The 27,922-nt window shown below is 40.9% G+C and overlaps 1 protein-coding gene across 2 annotated transcripts; it reads right to left on the reverse strand.

Moving 5' to 3' along the window:
* Positions 1–1,566: 1,566 nt before the first annotated feature.
* LOC130703991 (transcription factor Sox-6-like) lies at positions 1,567–27,685 on the reverse strand. 2 transcript variants are annotated; one of them, XM_059496579.1, is made up of 10 exons: positions 27,077–27,685; positions 18,278–18,561; positions 17,547–17,787; positions 5,068–5,271; positions 4,659–4,958; positions 4,398–4,596; positions 4,142–4,336; positions 3,746–3,958; positions 3,464–3,631; positions 1,567–3,393 (listed from the first exon to the last, which is right to left on the reverse strand). In XM_059496579.1, exons 2-10 carry the CDS (start codon positions 18,550–18,552, stop codon positions 2,891–2,893), a joined length of 2,298 nt encoding a protein of 765 aa, XP_059352562.1. In that variant the 5' UTR covers positions 18,553–18,561; positions 27,077–27,685; the 3' UTR covers positions 1,567–2,890. The 2 variants fall into 2 exon arrangements, with proteins under 2 accessions (XP_059352562.1, XP_057381445.1); XM_057525462.2 differs by having other exon boundaries at positions 3,746–4,021; positions 27,077–27,683.
* Between the last annotated feature and the right edge of the window lie 237 nt (positions 27,686–27,922).

A 27,922-nucleotide genomic window follows, 5' to 3' on the forward strand; every position in this document is an offset into this window, starting at 1 on the left:
GAACAGACAACGCAGATAAAAACAAACGCCGCCCTGAAATGTTTGAATTGAACAAATGTTTACGAGACAAGTTCAAGCGGTTTACCCGTCATTATAAAGCATTTCAAGATGTAGAAAGCAAAAAAAAAAAGAAAGAGCAAGAAGAAAGACGCTAATCAGCGTGGAATAGACAACAATGGCCGACATGTAACGTAAACAGTTCCATAAGTAAAATATAAAATGCCTAGTCGTTGTAAACAGAAATGAAAGGAAACGGTGCAACTGTGTTTATCAGATGCCGTTATTTAGGAGCCGCTCCAAAAAGCAACAGAAAATTATGTAAATTTCCTAATGTACCGTCCAATATTGCTTACCCCAGTTAGAATGCTATGAAACAATGGTTCGTTTATTGTCGATCGCTTGTTAATTTTGAAAATCATTTAACTTTTCGCACTAGTCGTCGGCGTTTCTATCACAGACGTTTCTTTAAACAATCACGTACAAATACACGTGACCACACCCAAGAATTTTATTTATAGAATCCATTTTAACCTGAAATCCCCTGACTTTTTTATGATTTAGCCTTTGGGGAACGCTCTGATTGACGGTTTCTTTTGTAGTGGGCCTCCTTGGTTTATTGAAATCATTCCGTCTGCCTACATGTCGTTGTTCGAAGACCATTAGTTCAGTAGTAAGTTGAGTATAAGGAAAACAGAAAGGCGGATGCGTGCGTGGAACGCGCTCACGTCGCCCCATGTCTTATGGACGTAGAATAATCGTTCGGTAGCGATCCTTCGTACGTAGATATACAACGCCCTATTGTCACCGTCAATTTCGAGTTCCTCTCATCAAACGGTTAACCGCTGTTGTATACACAACCGTCATCCACGTCTCGGAGCTTTCGGGACAGTCAAACGCTTTCAGTTCGAGGAGTGACTAGGAACACACGTCGAAATTGTAGGAAGGTATCGACGAAGGAGAAACAAATGGCATTCTAACGACTCCGTGTACTACTTTAGCGATAGAGCTCTGGAAATCTTGTTCGGAGAATGACTTTCAACAATGAGAAATTATGGCAAACATCAAGACGTTTCAAAGTTTCTTTCTTCATTCTCCCCTTTTGTTTTCCTTTCTCCCTTTCTCTCTGAGTATCCCCGTTTGCAGTGAGCTGTTCTTTACGAGCCTTGTAGACACGAGAAAGGGAAAACATTGACAAATGTTGAAGTAGTGAAAACGCCTTCTGTTACGATTTGGTTAAAGACCTTGTCTCCTCCCCTCCATCGTTAACAACGTATACTTGAGAATTGCTTTCCGATCCATCGTCTCCTCCCCTACGTCCTTTCTTCCGCTTCCTTTCAATTTATGGCAAGCCAAACTTACTGGCACAAACGCTTGATGATCATCGTCGCCCGCACTGATATCCGTCTCGACAAAAAGGGCATTTGCATTACACTGAGAATCCGTTAGTCCTACTCCGAGACATCCGCAGTTAGACCCAACAGGACGTTTGATTCCCAACCTAACGATGACGGACCATTGCGACGTACGTGTCCAGCAACGTAGATGAACTGAACAAGGAGAGAGAGATAGGGTGCAAAGTGTATTTCCAGTCAACACAAATCTAAGCTACCAAGAAAATTTACCGTAAAATGCGTATACACATACAATAAAACCCTTGACAATAACAAGGAAAAAAAAATGGGATAAATTCGTGAAATTGTAAATGGGCCACTTAAAGAAAACATTAAAAAAGAGATAAATGGGATTGGCATATGTTTTTTGTTTTTTTTTTTCACTGAGAATTTGGTGAAAGTGTACTGTTCAAAATGTGAAACGACAAAATCGTTCAAAATATTAACAATTAAATGGACAGGATGGGGGAGAAGAAATTGTAACGAACTATCAATAATAAATCAATTAGGAGAAAAACTCATCAAATCTAGGACTTTTTTTTTAAGCTAAACAAATAAACAATGAAACTCTTTCTCGTCTTTCTTCTCTCCGTTGGGGTTGCAAGTATTTGATGTCAACTATCACGGCATTCTACTTCACGTCTGTTTTTTTTTTGGGTTAATGTTACAACAATGCAAAGTTATTGAGCGCCATTTTTACACACTATTTTAGCCAAATGAAGATAGTCATTATGTATAGGTATGATAGCACCGTAGACACCTTTTGCTAAGCTCCTTCTTCTCTCTCGCTCAGTTCCACTGAAGACTAAACAACCATTGTTGGAAATTCAACTTAAGAAAGAAAATCTTACAGTACAACCATATAACAACAGTTACACACAATTAGAATCATTTGGACCAAAGATATAATTCGTTTTTTTTTAGTCTTTTTTTTCTTCTGATGTTTTTTAACAATCGACAAACAATATACGAGAGCACCGACATAACTTTTGTTTACAAATAAACTAATGTTATTATGGGATTTTCCCTTGATTTACGAAACGCTTATTAAAGCAATTCACAGCCGTTGGGTAGATAACAGGGTGATTTGCTTTGTCTTCAAAGTAAGACCAAAGGAGGTGGGAGCTTATGAAGAAATTTCGCTAATTTCAACCGGCCAACATTTGAGTAGTTGCAATCATTTCAGATGTCATACCATCCGATTAACGATCTATTATTTTAAGATTTGAATTACCTCCGCTATTGTAGTAGAGACCTGTAGCACATCTCTTCCGGGATCTCCATTAAACGTACACATAACCTGTTCTCCATCGTTTGTCGCCCAAAACAATGCCTTCCATGAATTTGGAACACCAGCCTAAATAGAACGCCGTAAATGCGCCGTACGATAACCGCAATGAAGCAACCGAATTTTCAAATCACCTTGGTGACATATTGAAATTATGTTTTGGGATATTGTTTCTCAAACAAGCAAAACACTTTAACACGAAAAGAGTTGTTTAACTATTAAACGATATCCTCTCACTGGCCAGAGAAGATGATCCGGTTGGATTGAAAAGAGATGCAGCATGATAGCTGATGTAATCGCCATGATGGCCAGTTTCATCGTGTTCTCCTCCAGAGAAATTCATATCTAAACTGTCATCAGCAGCGTCTAATTCATCATCAGAATCAGAGATCGACGAGTTTGTTGTGTTTTTGTCGTCGTCTTCTCCATTTTTAGACGAACGATCTTTAGATGAAGGTCCAGCTCCATTCAGTCCCATGGCAGCCGGATTGACGCCATCGCGACACCACATCTGGCGCATCTCTTGGCGACGTTGCTTCATCAGTGCCTTGTACTCGGAGATCCTCAATTTCTTACCATCAACAATACACGTACGCTTGGGCCGTGGTCGATAACGGTAGTCGGGGTGCTTCTCCATGTGCACCTTTGATAGTCGGGATTGTTCTTCGTAGAACGGCTGTTTGTCGGCATTCGACATGGCTTTCCAACGAGCACCTGTAATCGGATTATTGACGGTTAGTATAAGTTATAAATAGCCTGGAACAAATGATTTGTTTTCTTTTACCGAGTATTTTGGAAATGTTGGAATTGTGCATATCCGGACAAGCCTTTAAAATCTTTCTTCGCTCGTCTTTAGCCCAGACCATGAATGCATTCATCGGCCGTTTAATATGTGGTTTTCCTTCTGGATCTCTGCGACTTTGGCGTATTATTTTAGCACCGTACATTTTAGCTACTCAAATTTAAGAAATTTTTAGTTAAAATGTTTCGTCGTTGGTTGTCATAGTAACATTACGAGTTCCATTTGTTTATTGGGTTTGTATTATGGTCTTAATTATGAACTTACTGTTGCGATTAGACGAGCTTCCATCGCGCTGTTGTTTTCCTGTAGGTTCTGAAGATTGCGATCCTTCGCCGGAAGATGCCATAGCTCCCGCGTTGGCCATGTTTGGTAGGCCGGCACCATTCAGTGTAGGTAGAAAGAAGGGCATTGTTGGAAACGGACCATTTAACTCCCCACCGTTGCTGCTGCTCATGGCTCCAGGATGTTTGTCTGATCCTAGGATACGATCGTTAGTTCCCATGCCTACAGCTGTTGGTGCATTGAATCCCATTTTACTACCTATAAAAACAAAGTTTAATGTATTAGACTGACAGGTTTAATATCCTACGTCAATAAAATGTTCAGTTGATGAGGTAAAATCGCAAAATAAGACAAAGTTTTTGCTTTCGTAAGCCTTACCTGTGAAACTCATGGCACTTAAGTGAGGTGGCATCGATGGGTAAGGAAGAAAATGGCTAGGAAAGAGTAGTCCCGATCCGTGCATCATGTGGTTCTGTCCTGGGAAAGGGCGTGACGACGTCAATGAAACTGTAGAGGTCAACGGCGTAGGGGTCGAAGACGGAGTGCTAGGTGGAGTCGGACTACCTCCTTGTCCTGTAGCAAACATGATACATGTTTCAATGAATATAAAAAAGAATTGTGTTTAACTACACACCTTTCGTCTTGCTCAGATTAAGAGGTCCATCACCTTCTCGATTTCCACGTTGCTTTTTTGTGGCTGACGGGGCATTTGAAGATGACAGAGCAGGTCCTTCATTTGCTGGTTTGCTATTCGGCTGCTCAGGCGTTGCGCTCCGCCTTACTGGTGAAGGCAAAAACTTTTGTGCCATTGGAGACAACCCCCAACTCGAAGCCTGTTCCAAAATTCTTCGTATGAAAAAGACTGTGCGCAATTTGCGAAACATTGTTTAGATACCATGGATGTAACTGGAGTTGACGGAGAGCCTTTGGAGGTAACGGTGGATGAACAAGGTAAACCAGAGGGCGAAGCGAGAAAATTCTGTGTTAAAGGAGACATTGCTGAATGCAGGCCTGTGAACGAATGGCCAGAGCCAGATTGCGAATTTCCTAGTGGGTTTGATTGAAATCCCTGCATGCCAGCATGATGTCCTTGCAGATTACGCAGAGATTCCAGATAGGGCAGTAGCATCAGAGGTGGCACGCCAGCAGCAGCAAGGCTCAGGGCTTTATTGCCATACTGCGAAAGTACCTGGGCCTTAAATTAAATGAATTTTTTTTTCATTAGTTATCATTAAAAATGGGCACTCAAAGAAGTTCGACTTTTAACAACTTGTTCAACAATTAATTCTGCCAGAAATGTCTACCTGGATCTCCTGGAGTCGCTGCTGCTGTAGGAACATTTGCTGGCTCTGCTGTAAGCGTTGCAGCTCAATCTGTTGCTGGAGCTCTTGGAACTGCTGCATGTCGGCGTTGTTTTTCGATGTGGCCGCTGCAATTTCAATGGCAGTTGGTCCGTTATTGTGATGTGACGATTGCTGTTGTTGCTGCTGTTGGTTATTATGGCCAGCCTATCGTGACGAAAAGGAGTAAACTAAGTTAGATGCATGAGTGACACGTAAAATTAATTACATTTTAATCCAAACAGTCGCAAATGTAATAATTATATGGAAGAACAAAACGAGAATAAAGATGGAGAACTAGAAAGTATGGGACGAGTGGCAAAAGGAGACGTCATCTCATATGAGAGGCTAAAGAATAAATGAAGAAAGGTGAGCTCAGAAACCCTTCTGAGTTCCCTCCCTTTATTCATGAGCTAAGTAGATTCAAATTTGCATTGGTTTTTCTCATTCGTCAATGCTTTTCCTATCCCTCGATATTTAAATTTCGTTTTTCAAACCCTACCCCTAACTTTAGAAAATGAAGGTCTAGCACCCTGACTGTTTCAAAACCTCGGCTAAGGAAAACACCGAAGGTCGCTGATTTGCATAAAAAGGTAGGTAACCATTTGATGTGATAAGGTCGAAATCGTTGGTGGCGACAGGGGCGTTACTGTCAAAGACTTCGGGTACGTTCGACGTAACTAATTGTATACGCAGTGCCCTTCCCCCGCTCCTCCCTATGTTCTTAACTGTTTCCTTCTTTTACGAAGCTAAAGACCTATGAACAACAACGGGATTGGGACGAGAAGGTATAATTTGAACGAACACAAACAACAACGGGGGCAAAAGAGGGAAAGCGTCATAGAACGCAAGACCAAAATAGGATGCGCACACAAAATTAAGACACAAGTGGATTCTATTAATAAAGATTCTTAGCGTGGGCGTTCGTGTGCGTGCATGCGCGTTTATGCAAACGTCATCGAATTGAACTGCATCCGATTCGTTGACCCTTTTCATTTTCTCGATTGCCCTTTTCCTTCTCAAAATTCGTAGTTTCAAATTTAGAACAACTTCATTTTCATTTAATGTTTTTGATTGGAGCGCTTCGATGGACGCAAAATCGTTTGAACTTTGAAAAAACTTTGATTTAACACGCGCGTTCAAACAATACCCATGTCGAAGAATGAAATGTTCGACCACATCGGTCGACGTGAAAAAGAAAAAGGACAAAACAACGAAAGAATGCCAGGGCACTTGAGTCCTCCCCCCTCCGGAATACAAGAGGGTGAAAAGAAACACCCAAAGCAAACAGAAGCGAGGGTGGCTTTTCCCACGACTTAGGAACTGATATAACACATGTGTTTCGAATCAGTCCAATACACACAACTAGCCAAGTCCATTCTTTCTTGGAGACCCATCGACTCGCAGAACGATGGAAAAGAAAGGGGTAGAGAAGAAAAAGGATCTCATACAAAGTCAAGAGATTTTGGGAAAAAACAAAAGCAATTGCAAATGTTATGGTTAAGAATTCAGCAAAATGGCTGCCATTCAGACAAGCGGGAGATTTCAATATTCTAAATGTTATGGATACGAAACAGAGCCGTTGGTTAAAATTGGAAATGTAACTGGACAGGCCTGACCGGAATGTGTAGTCACATCTTTTGTTCGATATGATGATCGATTAGCGCATTTTGAGGATAAGGCAGGAGGGGGGGGGGGGATAACATGAGCTACATGCAATGCACTTCAATTAGAGGTCACTCGATCATGATGACATGTCGTTGCGTTAACAGACGATCAGAAAGTGCGCAACAGTTTTCGTATTCTTTCGACAGCTCTCCTCGTCTTAATGGAACTTAAGTGCCTCGGTCAAGGAAGAGATCGTTACGTACATCAGCCTATGTGTGTGTCTAAAGGGATAGCGATAACAACCGGGGACGAATGAATAGCCTGTGGAAGATGGAATAGCATATTGATCAAGAATCTTTTTAGTTCTTCGTTTGTTTCCTATTCGATATGGTAAGACCGTATTAAGAACTTTCGAGATTGGATGTTACGAGCAATAAAAGTTCAACCCTTTTTCCTCTGTTCATTACGATTCCCGGAATAATTGCGTCACGCAAGAAATGAAAGAACGTTTTGCTTAGTCTACTGATTTTCTTGTTCTCGGAATTGTTTGTCGTCAAAGGACAAGTCTGTGCGTGGCAGTTTTCGAAAGGCAAGTTTGCCCCAACATATTTGATAATAAACTAAAAAGAAATCCCCGGCTCTGCATGTTTTATGTGTTTTGTCTGATGAACATAAAAGCGGCATTTGTTGAAACACTCGTAGGTCAGAACAGTTGATGAACGGATAACGTTTTATGATGGCTAGTGGACAGAGGTCTTCTTTTGTTTTCCTATTTGTTGTGTGTTTGTTTGGACTAGTGGGGGGAAACGCATCTCGCTATCTTGTTTGTTGTGCCTTTACAGACATTTTTATAAGCACGGCCTCACAAGAACAGAAAACGTTACGCTGGCCAGTTAAACAAATCCAGAGGAGATGAGAATTAAAAACGAAAAGAATGAGATTATCGGATCGTGTAAACGAACCGCGACCGAGACTTCAAAAGCGCAAACAAAATGACGCTGGAACTTGGGGAGGAAAAAAGAAAGAGAGCTGAAATCCGAGATGGTAGAACACAGCCAGACATGACGATATCGAAAACAGGGGAAGAAAATACTGGAAAAGAAAGAGAAAAGAACGAGAGATTATCTGTTGAACTGCGCTGAACTGCGGTGGCCGAGCAGATCAGCTGACAGTGGGTTTCATCATTTCCATTTTGGTGGCCTTTTGTAACCCCCCAGTCTTTCTCGTGCCTTTCCATTTTTTTTTCTGTTGTAGTTAGTGGAAAACAAAACTCGCACGAAAAATTTGTTTACATTATACAGTCGTTGGAGGGAAAAGAGAAAACAAGGAGCCGGACCGAAGAGAGATACATCCAGACATCTAAACATAGGATGAAAGACTCATGTTTTCCGTGTCGAGCTATGCATATTGAAAGTTTACCCAATCACGCGAGCATTTTACTGCCTTATATTTCTGCATCTTCCATGGTACTATAGTGGTCAATGGAGAGCTAAACGAGGTCATTAGTTGGGACGTTCTTATTGCTTCCAAATTTTTCAGATCATATCACATCATCGAACTCTTTCGGATTTGTTTCTTATGGTGTCCACATTTTAAAAGATGATCGCATTGGAGAGCAATCACGAAATGTACTGCTCGTGCAGTTTGATAATGAACTAACGTTACGGTTCACATTGACTCGTGAAACATTCATTTAAAAAAACACACAGACACGCAAATCTCGTGTTATTGCATTTCATTCATAGCCTCAACTAGCGAATATCCCATCGACCATTGCTCCCGAACTGTCCGCAATTTTCACTTTGCTGATTATTCAAAGTTAATCTGGATCCATTTTCGATAACGCACATGAACATGCATCGAAATGTTTCGCTTGATAATTCCAGCGACACATTTGGAAAGTAAACAAAAAACAAAGCGGCAGTCATTCATGTGCATTGGCAAGCGTTACGAATGAACATACTCTTGTGTTTATATATATACTGATACAACTTTCGCTGCAATAAACGATCCTTCATCAGCATCTTTCTTCAATAGCCCACTGTCTAAATATAGAATCTCGCTTATGTCGTCCGATAACCTTTTTCATTTTCAACCAGAATAACTGCATTTATTTTTATTTTATTTTTTTCCTCTGCCCATGCATTATAAATAGACACATCAGCATTTGCGAAGCGCGTTCAATCGTTTTTCCTATTGACGCCAACTTTTTCATCAGTAAGCTGTCGTTGGATCTCTGTCCGTAATTATTAACATTTCCCGATGATTTTTCTTAAAAAAGAATCCGGGAGTGTTTTTGTATCATTCGCGTTCAGCCGTTTTTAACGGTGGTCATTAGACGATGCCCTATGAAAATGGACGCGTCCTTTTTAAACGGAATACGGGCTACTGAAATAATGATTTATTTTTAGCGATTTTTGCCGGCCAATGAGCGGATGTTGTTCTTTAAAAAGAAATGAAAGGCTATATAGAGATGATCGTTGTCTTAGCGGAGAGAACAGCTGAGAAGTAGCGATGACAGAGTTTTTAATATTTTGTTAAAAGAGAGAACGCGTGCGTAGAATAAGCGGCCACCTTAGGATAAAAAAGCCAATGATATTCAAGGACTATAGCGCCAGCGTGATGACGGATAGGTTTCGCATCGTTTGGTGGGGCAAGAGAGGCAATTATATGCGCAGACGCCACACTCGTCTGTTTTACCGTAAACATAAAAAAAAGGAGGAATCATAAAAACAAAAAGGGAGACAGGGCTGAGCCGACACTGCAGATGAGACCCATGCAAAACAATCATAAACCTAAATCATCAAAATAAGAGAAAATGAGAACAGAAAACGGAGCAAAAAAAAAAAAAAAAAAGAAATGTGACGCTTTTTAATCGTTTTTCTTTATTTCAAACGTCTACCAGGTCGTTTTGGAGACGCGAAGTGGGAACAAAAGCCGAACTTCGTATGTGCCCGTTCTTATTGGATGTCTTTCTGAATGTACCGCGTCGAGGATATACATACACACACACACAAAAATAAAAAATGTCCGTTTCCGGTGTTAAGTGTCCCTGTGCGGTTGGTGACGGATGCTATATGAGGAATATACGTGCGGTATTATGCTGTGAGACATGAGAGCGCCGTTACTCAACAAGAAATAACAAGGCAATTTGACAACACAAGATACAACAAAATGCACCGTTGAAAATAAAGAGAATGTTCCACTTCCCTTCGCCTCCCGTTTCCCCATTTTTAATTGGATCGAATGAAATTTATTAGAAATGATGCTGCAGACGGCCTAATTCGAACAACGCTTTCTCGTATGGGGCTTACATTTTTTCAGGCATCAGAAACAAAGGGCCGTTCTGTTTTCCATCTGGACACTGGACGGCACAAAGACGTGGCTTTCAAAGTCAACGAGTTAAAAACATTTTTTTTTTTTTTGGGGGGGGGGATAGGGGGAGGAGAAGGTTTCGTGTATGTGTGTATATATAAGTTGTACAGTGTTGAAAGAAATATGGCCAGATTATTACGGAATTTGTTAGCCCGCGCAAGTTTGCGGCAACTGGCAACCAATGGGCTTTGAATTGGGAAAAACGGGGTGTTGGAAGATAGGGAGGAACAATTCGGACAACTTCCGGTTGAGTCCTGTTCTTCGTACGAACCGACGACCCGTTGGCAGTTGTCAAACTTCCCGTCGAGGAAAATCATTATGGCAAAACGGGGGGAAGACGATCGATCGCGCGCTATCCGATGAATGACGAACGTTTTGAAAACAAACAAATGGCGGAAGAAACAAACGCGTGTAAGAACACTTTGGCAAGGCAAACTTTCTCGGACCAAGGATGTCCATCTTTTGTTAATCCAACAACAAAACCGAATTTAGTCTGAATCAATTTTAATGAACTAGTTTTGATAACAGTCACGGTTCCAAGAACTGATTGCAAAAGCAGATTTGATGCTCCTACGCGCGGATCGTATGTAGGTCTATGGAAAGCTTGGGTGACAGAGTACGACTGCACTACATGACATGATATGTCTGGGAAAATTCACCCCGTTATGTTTTTTCTTTTTTTTTTCTTTTCCCAGACAAAACTCGAGCAAGAGCAATCAGCAGTTGGTGGGTATCGTGTTACCTCACTGGTTGTACTAGTGCCTCTCCATAAGCCACATAAAGAATTGTTGCTGGAAATGAGAGTACAGCAACGAACGTCCACATGAAGGAATGATCTTTCATCGACAGAAAGAAGAAGAAGAAACGGCAAGACAAATGTGCAGCCCCCACCCCCTTTCCAACAAGAGGGAAATGAATCAATGAATGGATAAGCATTGGGCTATAGCACGCATGAGTTTCCATTTTTATTTGTTTCTTTTTTTTTTAAATTTATTCGTTGTCTATTTGGCGTGTGTTTCATGTCACTCCACCCGGCCTTCTATTCTTTTTTGTCCTACATTTCAAATTTCACGGAACGTGTCGTACGTTCGGTCGCCTTGGCTGCAAGCCTGTCTTTTCTTCTCTTTGACAAGACCCTGTCACGCGCACACGTGATTCACGCTTAGATTTGGAGAAAGAAAAAAGAAAAAGATCTTTTGTTTGCCATCCCCATCGTTCAACCGTTGCACGTATACCGTGAAAACTGAAAAAAATCTGCTAGCCAACAATTGTTTTGGCTCAGAATTGTGCCTTGAAACAGCACAGACTGTATCTGTTTCTTGAACAGAAACGAGAGAAAAGATGTCACATGGCTTGTCATCCGAGCTCCGTTGTCCGGAACAAGGGACGTACTTATACACACAAAAAAAAGGGCAACACAAGAGGGGGCAACCCGAAAAAAAAAGAGTGTGACGAAAATATGGAGATTTTTAAATTTCATTTTTTTTTTATTTTTAGCTGACGTGCGCACAACCTCCCACGGTAAAGCGCGACGTTTTTACATATTCCTTAGTGATCAAGAGAGATGCCCTTATGTGTTAGTGGGCGATGAGGGCGTTGTTGGTCCTGAGGAAATTGGCCTTTTTTTTTTTTTAAACGTCAAATTTCACCAGCCAACGGCTCTTCGTCCGTGCAATTTTAAATAACCTATTGTTTTTTGTTTGTTTTTTTGAAATTTCAAGCTTGGCTTGAAGACCCCAAGTCAAGCCAATAGAGCGCGTAATTTACGGTGTAGTGTATGGAGATCGACCTTACGGCAGTGCGTCTTTGTAGACACATTGTGACGTGATTGGAAGCAACGAGTCGAATAGATATACGCATATCAACTGGAAAGGTTATGTATATTTAGAAGGCGGAGTGATGTCCCACCGGGAGCATTTCTTTTGATGACACAGACCTCTATCATAGTTCGTATCTACTACACCTTCTATATACGTCTGGATACGCTGAAGAGGGAAGACTATAGAGACGTAACGAATGGAAAAATAGACTCTAGATCTTTTTTTTTTTTTTTTTTTTACATACAAAAGCTGTAGGGCAATATGCGTGTAAACAAGAGGAACTATATGGACCGGACAAAGTTCTTAGATGTTTTGTTTTTTCTTTACATCCTCTCTTTCTTACAACAAATGTATATACATGGTTAGAAAACACAGGCACGACTCTCTTGTTTTGTCTTGCGGAGAAGACGATGGTGTTGGTGGGTTGATTGGGGATTGTAAAAGAGAAAAAGAAAAGACTGTGCAAGTGGGAATGTGTTGAGGTTCAGTGGTGAGCTGCAATGATGACGTCCGACACATTATTTGTGCCACATGGCTGGACAGGACAGAGCCAGTGCAAAAGGCCAGACAGCCAACAAATACAGCATAGTTTTTCGAAAAGGTCTGTAAAAACTATAGCTCCTTTGAAACAACTTCCCCTCTCTTGCGTACTGACGTAGCCGAAAAAACTTTATACAGAACAAACAAGTCGAACCACAAAAGCCCCTGGACAGCCGAGTTGCTGCAAGTTTTCCGAGACATTTTTAACACTCTCTTTCTGTTTCTGATGTTGTTTCATTTGCTTTCCGATCACCATCGACTGGGCCTGCTGCTGTGTCTTGTGTTTCTGTTGCGCTTTTCTTTTGCTCGCCTTCTTTAGACCACGAGCAAGAAAAAAACCTTCACTGACTGGCTAGTCTAAACTTGTGTAAACAATCCCATCCGGGGCTATTTATCGACGCCAATAAACACGTTCTCATAGCCAAACGCTGTGACGTTCGCCAATTAGGAACGTCACGATAGAGCCAGCACTTGTTTCGTTCCCCAAAATGAATCAAAGAAAATGATAGCAACATCCACGAATGTTATCTAGACGATGGGATCGTTGACGTTTCGTTAGAGTAAGGGGGGGGGGGACATACTTGCAAATGGATAAGTGATGAATTTTGAGGGGAAAATAACGAGTTGAAGGGAACTACCGGAAACTAGGACATTCTCCTTTAGGTCAAAGATCACGTAAGATTTTTTTGTTTACCCCTTTTCTTTCCGTTCCATCATTTGACGCTTCTCCTTTTGGGACTAGACGCCGTCTCTTGTTAACTTGTTGTTCTCTTTATAGAAAATATTCATCAGGCGGTGAGCATGTGTTTAACAGCGTCAAAAGAGCACTGTGTTCAAATGAGCCTTTTATTTTTCTTTAGTTTAGTAATTAAAACAGCGATCGAGAAAAGGGAAATCTTGTTCGATGTTTGGCTCTCGATTTAACTACTATTGTTTCAATGCACTCTTCTGTAAACATTTGTGGCCGATGTAGAGGAGAAGGCAAACAAATCTGGCTATTAGCAGACACTATACCTGCCTCGAGTTCTAATTGTTTGTCAGGTATGTATCAACAGCTTGTTGGTTTAGTATTTCGAAACAAAACAGTAGCGCCATATCATCGTATTGGCTCCTGCCTTATCGATTCTAAAACCTTCAACGTTAGAAATTGCATTCACTGGACGTGTTGGAATAGATGAAACCGTCTGGCCAAAACGATTGCGAGTTGGCTTTTGCGCTATGATTTTTTTGCTTCATAAGCTTCGGTTGGACAAGACAGACGCTTGTTACGTTCCTTTGTATCTTTGCTATTTTGAGACTGCGAAAAAGACATTAGCCCCGTTGTGCTTTTCTATTTAACAATGAAGGATTCCCAGTTCCAGGTATAGTAGAAGCTTCACTTGTTAGACGTCCAAGATATTTTTGGTGCCATGTGAATACGTCGCGAGAAGGAAGAAAAGGACATTATCACACGCATACACAAGAAAGATTGAGTCCAAAGTATCCATATATTTTTTGTGTATATATATATATATATGCACACACACACATATGAGCAGGTTTTTGTCTAGCCGAGAACGTCGGGACAGAAAAGAGGGTCATAACGAGCGGCTTGAGTATAAGGGGCGCTCATATCGTTGTCTTTTTTTCTTTCTTTTTTCCTCCTCTTTGAAATATGAATTGTGACAGACAACAGGATGTGCAGCAGCTCTGCGGAGGGTGGCACCCGGGAGGAAGAATGCTTTAATGAACAGCTTGGGCGGGTGTCACGGGCCAGGTCCCGTTGTTGTTTTGCCTCGTTGTGTGTGATGCGAGAAGTCACGTCAGTAAATATAACGCGACTCCATATCTTTCTCTCGCTCTCTGTCTACCTCTTTCCGATGATGGCAAACATGCCCGACACACAAACAACCAGCCCATCAGTCATAAGTTCGCGCCTCTGGAGCCCCAGCAGCACGTGTAATACGTGCCACACGGATGAGATGTGCGCAACTGTTGCATTTTTTCTTTTTTAAACCATCATTTTCAGGAAATATTCTTTGCAAAGGTTACTCTTCGATGTTGATTCAGTTTAATTGCCCTAGTTATCGACAGCGACGAGTGTTCCGTTGTTTGTTTCCTTCCTTATTTTCAGATCATTTTTCACGAGCTTTAAAAGGGGGTTTACGGTTTTGACACTCGATGTCATCCCCCTCTTTTTCTTGAGGGGGAGGCAAAACAACAAAAAAAAAACAGGGAGCAAAGCCATTTAGATCTAAAGTCAATAGACCCCCTCGTTAAACTATCGACTGTTTCTTGCTCTCACACACCGTCTCTGCGAAGACGCTGTATGGATGACTTCCGTTCCTACACCCACACAGTTTATCTAATACGGGATGTATATACAACAAAGAACGGCGGTGTACGGTTGTAGGACAAACGTTATACCGCAACGTGAAGAGAGGCGAAATGTGTAAAAAAAAAAGGGAGGATATATCTGTGCTCTTCTTCTTTTTCTTTATGGTAATGAATTGTTGGTGTCTAATGTGGCGAGAGCTTTGGTGGTAGCTTTGCCATATGCGGTGGTGTTCAATCAATTGGACGGGGCACGACAGCGTTTTCAAACCGGCTGTTGTTGGTACGGCCAGGATATAAAGTGGCTATATGAGGAAGGAAAAATAGAGAAAGAGAGAGACATAAGGAAGAGGGGAAAAACGATGCCGAAAAAAAAAAGTTGGAAACCGGAACCGAAGGATTGAAAAGGCTGTCAAAAACGATTTGTGGAGGCCAAACGTTTGTTAAGAGACATTTTTGTTTCCACCCCAACTGATTTTTTTTTTATTTGAGAAACGCTATACACGGAAAGCAGCTTGCCTTGCGTCTCTCATACAGTCAATTGCGCAAAAGCTTAAAAGGAAACGTTCGCCAGTTCCGAACTTCCGTCGATATCTGTTCCGCTGCGCTGTTCAATATTTTCTTTCTCATGGGCCTCGTACGAGAAGTCTACTGTTCTATCGATGTTTCTACATCTCCAAGGGTTTGTTTTGCGTCGATTGCTTGTTCTTTTTGTCAAACAAACGAAAGCCAGAACAAAAAGAAAAACCTTTAGGGCGACCACCACAGCTCGGAATGATGGGGCAAGATTGGTAAGTAATGCCAGCTGTTATGTGACGTAAACACACAAGCAAAAAAAAGGGCGGCTCTGTTCCGCGCTGTCATGTTTTCTCTGTTCTTGCTGTGCTCTGTTCTCGACAAAATATCATAAACAAAACAAATAGCATGTGGCAAAAGTTGGGATTTTGTTTTGGCCAACGACGCTGTGGACTTTGGTCGTGTAAAATTGTTAATTTTTCAGTTAGAGTGTTATTACGTTTGAGTAAAGTTTCATTCTTTCAAATGAAAAGATTGAACACTCGGAAGAAGTGGGGGATGGCCAATTGGCTCTGAATATTTCGAGAAGGGTTGGAGATACTGTACACTCGAGGACTTTGTGAAGAAGACGCTGTGTGTGTTCGGGATCCATTGATTTCAACACCGCAAGGGCATCAATTAGTTCATTAGCTTAATGACAGTGTATCTTTAGGTATGAATGTTCACAACAGCGCGAAACGCGATGTGTGCAAGTGTAAAAAGAAGGAAAACCAGCTGTAAAGTTAGTCTAAGTTCAAGTTTCCTATCAATGGCCGCCCCTCTCTCCGTTCCTGTAGATCAAACCAACTTTCGATTGGGTTTGTGTGCATTACTAAATGGCTCGTCTATGAAAAAGAGTAAAAACGGCACGATCTCAATAGGTAAGTTTGCACAATTAAGAAGAAAAGAAGAAAAACAGGGGGGGGGGGGGAGAATCTTTCTGTGTAATAGCCAACGAGGCGGATGTGTGTCCTTTATTGCATCGAACTTTCGTGGCTGTTGAAACAAGAGAGGACTAGAAACACGTCAGAATGATGTGCCATTAGAAGTCAAGATGTCTTCTGTAAACCAATGTATAAGTAGCTTGTATATATAGAGTTAATAAGAGGGTTGTTCACAGGCACACGCCAGGAGGGCTGGGAGGGATGAAGTGAATTGAGCGTGTAGAATCGGTTGGAGCTAATTACATCGACCGCTTTGAACTAATTAGTTGCAGACCGCATGTATAGAGCAAAACTTCCACAACGTTGGTGAAACAAGTGCCAATTTCTATTCATCTTTCTTTCCTTTTTTTTTGTGAGACGCCATTGGCTGGCATTACACGAGAAGAGAGAATGAAATATATATTTAAAAAAAAAACAAAAAAACAGGGTAGAAGTTCAGATAGGGAAATTAAGCGAAATTCACATCGGATGTTTAACTATTCAATGGATATTGTTTAATTTAGGTGAATAGTCGTAATCTAATTTCATTTTCTTGTTTGTCCTATTTAATTCGTACGAATTGGCCTCACTACGTGTAACTTTAGTTTCCGCAGTGTGATGTGCAAACCACGAAAGGACATTGTGAAGTTGGATAAGATAAGAGAACAAACCGAAATAATCGGATAACAAACACAAAAGAAAATAGCCGGTATAAATAGAAGCAGCCATTTGCATATGACAATTCAAAGCAAAATAACGGAGGGGGTGCGCGCAAAGAAGAAGGCTTTGTGGTTTACCGTGTGTGTGTGTTCATATATATAAATATACAAGAGTATACATATTCATCTATCGCTCCCTATAGAATATCAACTAGAAACAGCTCATTAGACTAGCGGCGAAGCCATCCTCTCGAAAACTACAAAAGCCTCGGCCGTGTGTTCGTCATCATCAAATACCATCGCCGCTTGCATCGTATAGCCGCTTCTTCATCTTTGTCTCCTTATTTTCTAATTGTTTCATTCGCGGACTTTGATATATTCGTTTTTCTTTTTGGTCTTCAAAGGGGATCATTCTTGTTTTGTTTTTTCTTAAATAGACATTTTTTAAACTCTGCTTTATCTACATCTTGTTGCAAAATGGGTTTGTTTTCAAATGCGACAAAGAGCCGCATAACGTTTTGTTTTTATGGGCTTTAATCAATCCGAAGCTTCGTGTGTCGTGCGCAAATTTCGTAGGTTATTAATTAATCGTCATCAATCGAAAGCTAAATATTATTATTGTTTGTGTACGAAATTTGGATTTGACGTACTTTGTCTGTGTAATCGCTGCTGCTGCTTCCGCTGCGCTGGGCGATCATCTGCTCGCGCAATTTCTGTAATTCGGCGATCGTCTCGGACAGGCGGCGCTCCTTTTCCGTCAGAGATTCGCCGGATAGAACGTCCAATAGCGAGCCGGTTTCTTGCGCATGGCTACCAGCTGCGCTACTGTTGCCGCTCTCAGTAGACGAGCGATGCATTCCGCCTGAGCCGGATTGATTCGAATGCCCTGACCTAGAAAAAAAAATGTAACAAGATTGAAATTAGACTCCATTGAATGTGTGTCTACCTAGCGTATAGCTGTCTATATATTTATTATCCTACTTTCCGCACTTGATACGAATACCGACCGCATCGTTTCACGAGCATTTAATCTTACAAGTTGTCGTTGAAAACCACGTACGCTAATCATTGATGCCTTTACAACAATACAGGCCACTGTTTACCCCCGGTTTATGCCTGCTGGATATCCGATTTGTTTTGTGTATGTACATCTAGTTCTATATAGAGTTTATATAGCTAATAGCCATGACGTTCATGTACACTGTGCGATTGGTTCCGAGGCGCTTTCATTGCAGCCCTTTTGCTACGTTGCTATTCAAAGCGCTCTGTTTCAATACGTGTAATACGAGGGAAAATGGATTCTCGAATTTCAACGGATTTGCAACAACTAGATTCGTTTGTGTGGGGCATTTGAATTACGGAATGCATGTACTGTATATACCTGTCTTTATTGAAAGGATCCATTTCATCGACTGGCGAATGGCTGATGTGCATCTTGGATGAGAGTTTCTTCAGAACGTCGTCCATCGATCGTTTGCCAGGTTGTTGATGATTGTGTTGCGAACGCTGTTGCTGGCCGTTGCCGGTGGATCGTTCGCCGAAGAAGAAATTCAGTTCTCCTAGTGGATTCATTTTCTCTAGTTCCAGACTGTCGTAACTGCTGCCGTTGTGGCTGGATGTGTCGGACAATTGGCTGTGATGAAGATTGTCGTTCATCTTCGTGATCTGATTGAAATCAAGTTGCCATGCAGACAAGATAAATTTCAATTACCAACAACGCATGTAAAAAAAAAAATGGACAAAATAAAAAACGACAGTGTTCCAAACGAAGTGTCTTGTACTCGGTCTAGTAAACCGATGGTTCGAAGACAAACAAACGTCGCGCAAATTGCGGAACACGTGAAATACTACAACACGAGCGTGCCCCTGCCAAAACAACAGCTGAACCTATCAAAGCATTTCGTGTGTAGACTACATCGACAGCCAATAAAAAAGAGAAAAGATGGCCGCAACTTTGGACAAGTACCGCTAGAGACACAAGAAATAACATTGGCGAGAGAGAGAGAGAGAGAGAGAGAGAGAGAGAGGGGGGGGGGGGGGGCAAGTCAAACTGTAAACAGCGCGTAGCGTAGCGATAACAACCAAACAATCGTGTCATTGGGTCCAGCACGAGACTGTTCTTCTCCACGCAATTGTCTATAATCATCTTTGACTTCGAAAAAAGTTGGCTCTACAAACAATCGCGCCTCGCAAACAGTGTCGAACTAACGCAGAGAGGGATGCGAAAAGATACTTTTAAAAAACCAAACGAAGGATGGCAGTCATAAGACAAAAAAAAAGAAAAAAGAAATTGGTCTTCAGAGAGAAATCAGCTGTCTCGAAAAACGCCATGTGCCTTGTGCGAAAGAATAAATGATCTTTTTCGAGTTCTCTTCGTTCAGGTCCTGGCAAAGCAGCAGCTTTTTGGAAAGTCGAACGACTGCTGATGGAACTATGCCTATTTGTCATGCGCCCACCACACGTTTGCCGTACAGACACACAGACACAACAGCTGGTATAATGCTAGCGCTCAATTAATCAAGACAGCGTTTTTCTTCTGAGATGTACGTTTCACATTTGTTCATTTCCCTTCTACTCTTTGTGCTGTAGTACAATGTTTTGTACCGTCTTCCAGAAGCAAAAAGCAAACGACGTTGCAAGCAAGACAAAGAGGACAAGTAATCGTCCGTTCTTCGTGAATATATTAGAATCCGATTGGCTATCTTAGAAAAGAAAAAGAAAGGTGGGGAAAGAGAAAATATGACGGTAAAAAAAAAAAAAATATGTATGTGTCTATGAAGTGAAAATAATAGGCGGGGGGAGGGGGGATCTTTGGGATCTGTGTGCGCGTGACAGAGGGTCTTTGGCATTTCTGTTTTTGGCGTCTTTGTGTTTTTCTTTTCCTGACTTGTCTAATATTTCTCCTCTTGTTATTTGCCCTTGTCTTTCCTCTCCTTTTTTTTTTCTCAACTGCACCGTTTTTCCCTTCAAAAATAACGAGCCTAACTGACAAATACTCTTTGCTTTCGGGGAACGTGTTGTCTAGCGAGTCAATCAGTCATTCAATCTATATTTAGCTTGCCCTTTTTGGAAATTATTATATTGCTTATTGCTCCAGCACCATATCTGTTCTAACGATGGTGATGAACTCGGAGTAAAAAAAAAAAGGTCGGACTAGTCCTTCCCTAGAAATGTTCAGTTTGCATCTCTTTGCAGAGAGCCTATCTGAATGTACCCGCACTTTGTGTTTAATACCTCCTCGAGTTTTACACCGAAAGTTGGGCTGTACGTATCGTGAGTTCCATCAGCCTCCAGTACGAGGAAAAGAGAAAGGATAATTTAAAACTCGGCTACGATGAAAAGACACTTTTGCAAATGTGAACCGCAGAAATTAAGAAGAATGTAGGCAAGAACAAGAAGTTGTGAGGACACGGAAAGGCAGAAGCGGTCTACTATTCAATGGGGCGGGGGGAGAGGTGGGCGTGCTCTATTCATTTCCACTTGTGAATCGTCTCTTTTGATTCTTACCTCAATTTGTTGATGCTTTTTGCCGACGTGAACGAAAGAAAAACGTTTCAAGCGAAGAAAGTAAATGCTTAAGGCCGGCGGTTTTTGTGAATTATTAGAACGTCAGATGTAGGACGGACATTTCATGAGGGATGTTGTCCCCCTCTTTTTCTTTTTGTTTCTACCTCTTTTTTTATTATTATAGACAGCGACTGTGCCTTTCTTATGATTTTCTTTTGGTGCTTCTCTCCCCGCGGGATTCTTATCCGTTGATTACTGGCGAACGAAGTTGATGAAGAAGCAAGAAAAGAATCGAGTAATAGCGAAACGTACGTAGCAAATCGCAAGGAAGAGAGAGAAGATTATAAGACATAGCAAAACAAAAGCCCACACACACACACACACACACACGCAAAAAAAAAAAAATAATAATATGGCGTTGGTCCTTTTCATCGAGTGACGGCAAACTCGTTAGCCGCTTGTCAAGACGCAACGCCAAGAGAAAAGAGGGAAGCTGAGACTTGTTTTCTGAGGATGACGTGAACAAGACCGCATCTCGAGAGTTTTAACCGGGCTACGCAGTAAATAGACGTCGACTCTCTTTTTCAAAGAAAAAAAAAGAGACCCTTGCAGTCAGCACACACACACACACACAGCCTCCCTCCAACCCATAAGAAAAGACTATGTGGTGTTTGCTTCCTCACCAGCCGGAATTCTCTTTCCCCATTGCACACAGCGGGGCTTCCGTTGCGGCTGCAAACAGGAAAGGGAAAGAAGAAAAAAAAATAAAAAGTCGGGGTTTTTGTTTTCTATATCGTTCTGTATGTAGCTCTATATAGTTTACTCTAAACCATATACAGATGTGTGATTCTCCATACATCAGCAGCCAGTTGCCTTTCTTCATGGTCATCATCATCAACGGTTCTATCCTATTTTTCATCCCATCGGCTGGTGCGTTTGCTTCGGGTTTTCATTAGCGGTAGGACTGTACCGATTTTGGTACACGTGTGAAAATAAATAATAAAAAGGCAAACAAACTGTTTGTATGTATAAGGTCTATAATGTATGCGCTTGTGAGCGGAAGGCGGCTATTCATCCAAAGAGAGAGGGCAAAATGATCATCAGTCGTTCTCCGCTGTTCATCAAAATGAATGCGTATAAGAAAGCTGATTGTGACTCTTTGTTTCAAGACCATCACGAGTAGAGGATGAAGCGATTTAAATGAATGGATTTATAGAGTGCGCGCGTGTGCGTGTGTATATTATTTGGGTGTACTGTTCTATAGCTGTTGGCCTATTTATAATGACACAGTGTAAACTGTGTAGACGCGGCCAAACGTTTGGGAAAGAACGTCGAACAAACAAAAGTATGCGAGACAGTTAGGAGAGAAGTCTGCACTTGTCATTAAAACCGCAGAATGACAGTTGCAGCCAATTCAAGGCGAATGGTCGCTATTGTGCCAATGCATCGTTGCTCGTCCTGTATCATTTTCATGTTGAACTATAGAAGAAGAAAAAAAAAAAAAACCAAACAAAATAACAGATCCAAAAGAAATGAAAAACAGAGCAGAGAAAAACAAAAAATTGGGATCGTCATAGAATCAAAAGAAGCGAAGAAAAATATAAAAAGAATTTCAATGGAGGAAGAAAAAGTATACGGCGTGATGCTCGTCTAGTAGATACGCTCGATTGGCCGATGATGTACTGACCGCTGGCCGTCTAATAGTTCCAGCATGCCATTCTTCTCGCGCCAAGGAGCGAGAAGATGCTTGTATCAGCTCTATTTCAACCCAAAAACAATAAATTTAAACCTACACCCCCTCCATCTTTTACTCTTTGCTTTCCCCCACTCCCCAACAACCACACGATGTGAATGATGTAGCCTATATCCTTCACACGCATGAATTCTTATAGCCTTTTTTTTTTTTTTAGACAAGTCTTTCTGTCGTAATCGCAGCCGACGTTCGGCTTTTCTTTTTTTTTTTTTTTTATTCATTATTGGCTGCTGCTTCCTGTTTGATTTCATACAAATAAAAACGTCTTCGTGCGGATACATCCACACACTATGAGTTACACGCTTCGGCGCTATATTTCTTTAAAAAAAAAAAAAAGAAAAAAGTGGCAACGAAGAGAAAAGATTCCGCTTTTATCGGACGTGTCATTGTCTGACTCAGCAAGCGCAACATTGCTGCAATTGCCAATATTTTTTTTTTTTTTGTGTAGAGCCCAATCCAAAGGGAAGATGCGCTCGGGTGTTGGGTTTCATTTCTGCTTGCATCTTTTCTTTTCCTTTTTGTTGTTGTTGTTTTGTCCCTGTGTTGCCAGTCTTTCCACATCAATAGACAGATGAAAACCGAAGACGCCTTATCTTGTTGGTATAAAATGAAGAATCTCAATAAAAAAGATGCGCCAAAGCCGATTGATTTGAACGAGAAGAATGTTATCAGCAATCTGGTTTCGATAAAAAAAAGTTCTTTTCTTTGTGTACTGTTGGATACTCTGTGCGGCGTCTACCCAATTGCAAGCGAAGCGGTTAGCGAATTCGTAAAGAAAAAAGGCTTTTCTTTGGATTGGTTAATCCAGAAAACTCTTCTGACCGCCGCTGACATGACAAAATAAAAAAGATGAACCGATTTGGAAAATAGAAACGTGCAGCTGCTCGATTTTACTGGACCTTTTCGTATAACCGATGGATTGCAATTTACACGACGTTGCGCACCTGTCTTGTTTTCAGCCATGCGAGGGTTCTATTTTCATGGCATTGTATTTTTTATTGGTAGTCTTATATCGAACATTGGACAATTGACCATCAGATTAGTTGATGGCGAACGGAGAAAAACGTAAGGAACAAGGAAACAAAGAGGAGAACACAAGAGGCGAAAACTCAAAGAAAAACTTTGAATCCTTCGCGCATCGTATATAAACAAATAAAAGCGAAAACCAGGGAAAGCTATTCCTATCTACCGGGTTCCTTTTTTTTTTTTATACTGAGCAAGCCAATGCTAGACGTTCTCTGTGTACGCCATTGAAATATGACGCCAACTTCCTTTTGACGTCGCTGAGATCCAAACAGCCGACGCCCACCCTTATACCAATAATCTTTTTTTTTTTTTTTTTTTTTTTTTTTCAGACCAGTCTAGACACGCTTTTATTTTCCCCTGAATCACACGACATTGTCTTCCTTAAAAAAAAGAAGAAGACTCTATAAATGAGGGCAGATCCAAATTGAAAAAGAACGGGGTAAGGATGAAATAAATGTCCAACATTTTGCTGCGATGGAAATGAAAAGAAACAAGCAAATGGTCGTTTTTGGAATTTGAGATTGCAAAAGAAGAACGCCAGCCCTTTTATGATTACGTCTATAACTATGGGTTCTCAGGGACGCATTTTATTTTATTTTTTTTTTTTTTCTCCTTGTAGATAAGTGCCGCTGTGATGACTTTCAGAAATCCTATTGGTGGGAGACGAGAGAATGGCCAACCCATTCGAAGAAAAGAAGAAGAAAAAAAATGAAATAAAAGACTTATCTTCTTTCTTTTGATTCTTGGAAAGGAACGCAAAAAGCCACCAAACAAAATAAAAATTTGAAAATCGTTGTGAAATGTTACACACACACAAAAAAGAAAAAGCCCGGGGAATCGAGCAGTCAAACAAGCACTCGAAATCCTGGCCAGTGATGAAAGCCATGGCTATTTTGTTCCATCCCTTTTTTTTTTTTTTTTTTTTCTCTTTTCTCTTCGTCTTTATTACACGCGCTCAATTCGTATAGAGTACAAGGATATGTGGTGCAAGCCGGGCCAAAAGAAGAAGGGCATGCGCTGCCAACAAATCAAGACCGACAAGGTCTTGACCTATGGCTCTTTGGTTTCATCCACAAACTACACACACAACCCAATCGTGCCCCATCTCCATAGTCGTTGCTTGTATACCAAGTTTTTTAGCCCCTTTTTTTTTTTTATTTTCTATCGAAAAAATATTTGCCTTTCATTTTTTTTTTTGTATATCAAAACCCGCACATTATTGCAGTGCGCATTTCTATTCGTGGTATAATAAAGATCCAAACTGGGGTTGACTGCAGCTTGCATTATCATGTGGAACGGAGATGTTACACGAAGATGCGTAACGAAATTCAAAAATTGATTGGCAGAGTGTAGTCCTATGCGAAAGGGGACAGTGGAACGAAGCATTTGCATCTAATACAGGCAGGGTGAGATTTTAAAAGAAAAAGAGAATGATTCAATTCAGAGGGTTGAAGGTGTCGGATGGCACGAACGTGTTCAGTATCACGTTGACGGCTTTACGAGGAGCAGCAGATTCTTATCGCCTCTCAGAGTCTTTTGTTTGTCTACCAATAATTCATTGTGCTCACATTTGGGGAATTACGACGATGGAAAAAGAAATGCTTTGTCATAAAACAAGAGATAGTTTTCAAATGAGTATCACGCGTGACTCGATTTCAGTTGGCGATTGAACGAGCCCTTTTGTAACGATCAACCAAGGCGGTCAGCGACGAGAAACTCATTTGACAACTCTTTTTTTTTTTGTTGTTGTTGCTTAAGTTCATGTCACTGACAGCCACTTCTATTCCACACTCTCTGATATATATAAAAAAAAAGAAAGAAAAGAAAGGAAATACAACGTAATAAAGTGATACAAACCGAACGCGAACTATCCGAACCTTTTATTTCTTTTCTATGTGTATGTATGTGTGTGTGTGTGTTTTTGGCTTTGACTCGTGCAGCTTTTGTGTAGACTGGACGGTCATATTGGAGCTGTCATCAGCAAGTAGCTTGTTCTCTCTCTCTCGTCCTCTGTTTATCCTTTCTCGCCAACGTCACTAGTTCTATAGTTACTAGGTTTTTTTCGTGGCGAAGGGCCTAATGATGGCCTCTGAAAGTCCGTCCAGCATCAACCCCCCACTCGCAAATCCACCGTTCTTTTCAAGTGTCTCAAATGGTTTGCCACAATATTGTTTCCGATGACAGAACCAACGACTTCCCCACCCCCCCGTTCTTTCTCATTTTCTTGTCACTTGCACAGCGCACAATGATGTCCAGTCGGTCTACGGTAAATGGCCTATTTTAGACCCCCAAAATAGCCAAACGTTTCACGCTTTGTCTATACCCTTGAAATGTTATTCTTTTTTTTTTAAGATACATATACAGTATGTATCCAATCGAACTGTGATGATGAATACCAACTCATCCTTCATATTTGCACATCGACGTCAGTGACTTGCCACCGTGAAAAATAAAGAAGGGGGAGAACGTATGGGGGTTTAGAAATAAAGGCCTTTCGTCGCATCAAGCCGTTACTAATCTACACGCGAGTTCAATAACAATAGCGGATTGAAAATTTAGAAATGATATAATGCCTCATGACTTTTAGATATTAGAAAAGGTGGTTCGAATATCGACATGGGAAATAGCTACTAGCGTCAGTTTGTATATAATGTCGCACACACGCAAGTCAAGTGAAAAAAAAAAAAAAAATATATATATATATATATATACCCTTTAAAAAAGGGCTATTGTGGCTTTCTTTAGATACGGGGCCGGAGTTACACAAAGTAACACGGAGGGGTTAGAAATATATATATTTTTTTTTTTATTCGAAGTGCTGCGCGTCGTCATCGGTGGGCTGCGCATACAATAGTCCGTGTTAAATCTCTGATATTATATATAGAGAAAGGGTATTGTGTCAAAAAAAAAAGAAAAAAAAAGAAGAGGTTTCAAGCTTCTTCGGTTTAACGGATGCTTTTTTTTTGTGTGTGTGTTTGGCTACCCCTCCACTTCTGGGGATATACTGTTGGGCGTCATAAATGTCAACGTGTTCGTGACTCTTCAATGATTGATCCATTATTAGGTTGCAAGGGTGATGTTGGGGGGGAATTGGAAATTGGGGGGTCCGATTATGTTCGCTTCTTGGATACAATAGTTTCCTTTTTTTTTTAAATCCTACGTGTATGTTTTTTCTTTTTATTTCATATTAAAAAATTCGGATACTATAGAGAGGAGAGGCGATGTTTAATTTAAGCTTGAAATATAAAACCTAAATTGCGGATGACTAAGAATAAAAAAAAAGAATATGAGTAAAAATCCTTTTCATTTAATTTTTTTTTGCTTCATTCATTTTCATCGCAATATAGAATTTGAAAAATAGTTAAATGTTTCGTTTTCGAGGGGTTCTCGATTGTTAACTTTCCCTGTTGTATAGTTGTCGACTTTTTGAACGTTTTCTCGATTATCGATGGTAACAAGAAGATAAAAGAGAGTTGAGAGGGTTGACGCGTTACTCGTATTTCTAGCAAGAAATGATTGCGACCCCGCAAGAATTCCACCATCAAAACCCCCCTCCATTTTCGTTTAAAAAAAAAAAGGGGAGAAACAAAGACAAATAAAAGTCTCGAATGTCAACTGAATAAGGAGCGGTTTCAGTGGCTAGGCCAATAACAGCCACACAATCTATGGGCTCACTGGCATTCGAAAAATAACGTGAAACGTCGCCCTTGCAAGAAAGAAAAAAAGCGTGAGAACAAAGTCTGGTGCGTTGACAAGGAAAACTTGTCAAGGCTTTGATTCATCGTTTTGAATGTTACCCAGGGTATGCAGAGTATCGTTTTCTCTCACTTCTCATGTTGTGCCAATGAAAAAGAAATAAGAAAAAAGAAAAATTAAGCAAAGAAAATCACTTACGGAGGTTAAGTTGATTTTGAACTGGGGCCGGATTCACCTTGATACGTGATGTCACTGCGACGTAATTTAAATGTTCTTTATTGTTTTGTTTTTTTGTTTTTTTATGACACGGACGTAGTTCAAAAACGCATCGAATCTGCACAGGAAATTTGAAAACAAACAGTCGGTGTATTGTTTGGCTTCCAACGGCTGTGCGTGTTATTGTTTTGGCAACAGGTGCAACTGCTTTTTAGACATATAGTTGTTTTGAAAAATGAGGTACTGCCAGTTGACACTATGAACGTGCAGGCAAGGTGTCCAACAAATTGAAACAATCTCTGGCGAGGCTATTACAGCACACTGAAACACCCGTTCACGAGTCCCGCGTTCAGCTCAGGAACAAATGGAGAACAAAAATGATGATGTCACGAAACAATTGGTCCTACACTCACGGCAATTCACGCACGTATACGAACGCGTATAGGTCGTATTAAAAAGAAAACGGATGTAATGAAACTATAACAAGGAAAGAGATGCGCAGCCGGTTGATAAAAGCAAGAAGGAAAAAAAAAAAAAAAAAGGTGGGGGAGAAGTCAAATCAAAAGAGAAATCTCCATAGAACCGACCTGCACAGTCGGAGGGCTGGATCCCAACTGAAATGCAGATCCGGGCGGGACAAGGAAAACCAAGCAGACCCACCTCCCATCCTCCTTACTTCTCCCGAGAAAGGAAGAGAGAGAGAGGGGGGGGGGGGGGGGGAAACAAGTCTTTCTATTAAGCTCCTCCTCTTTCTTCTTCTCCCTCTTTTTTTTTTGCTTTTTCCATATTTCCAGTTGGGTGTAGTGTCTGCACAGTGGATGGGCATTG

The sequence above is a fragment of the Daphnia carinata genome, chromosome 8, assembly GCF_022539665.2.
Source record: "Daphnia carinata strain CSIRO-1 chromosome 8, CSIRO_AGI_Dcar_HiC_V3, whole genome shotgun sequence".
Classification (NCBI taxonomy): Eukaryota; Metazoa; Arthropoda; class Branchiopoda; order Diplostraca; family Daphniidae; genus Daphnia; species Daphnia carinata.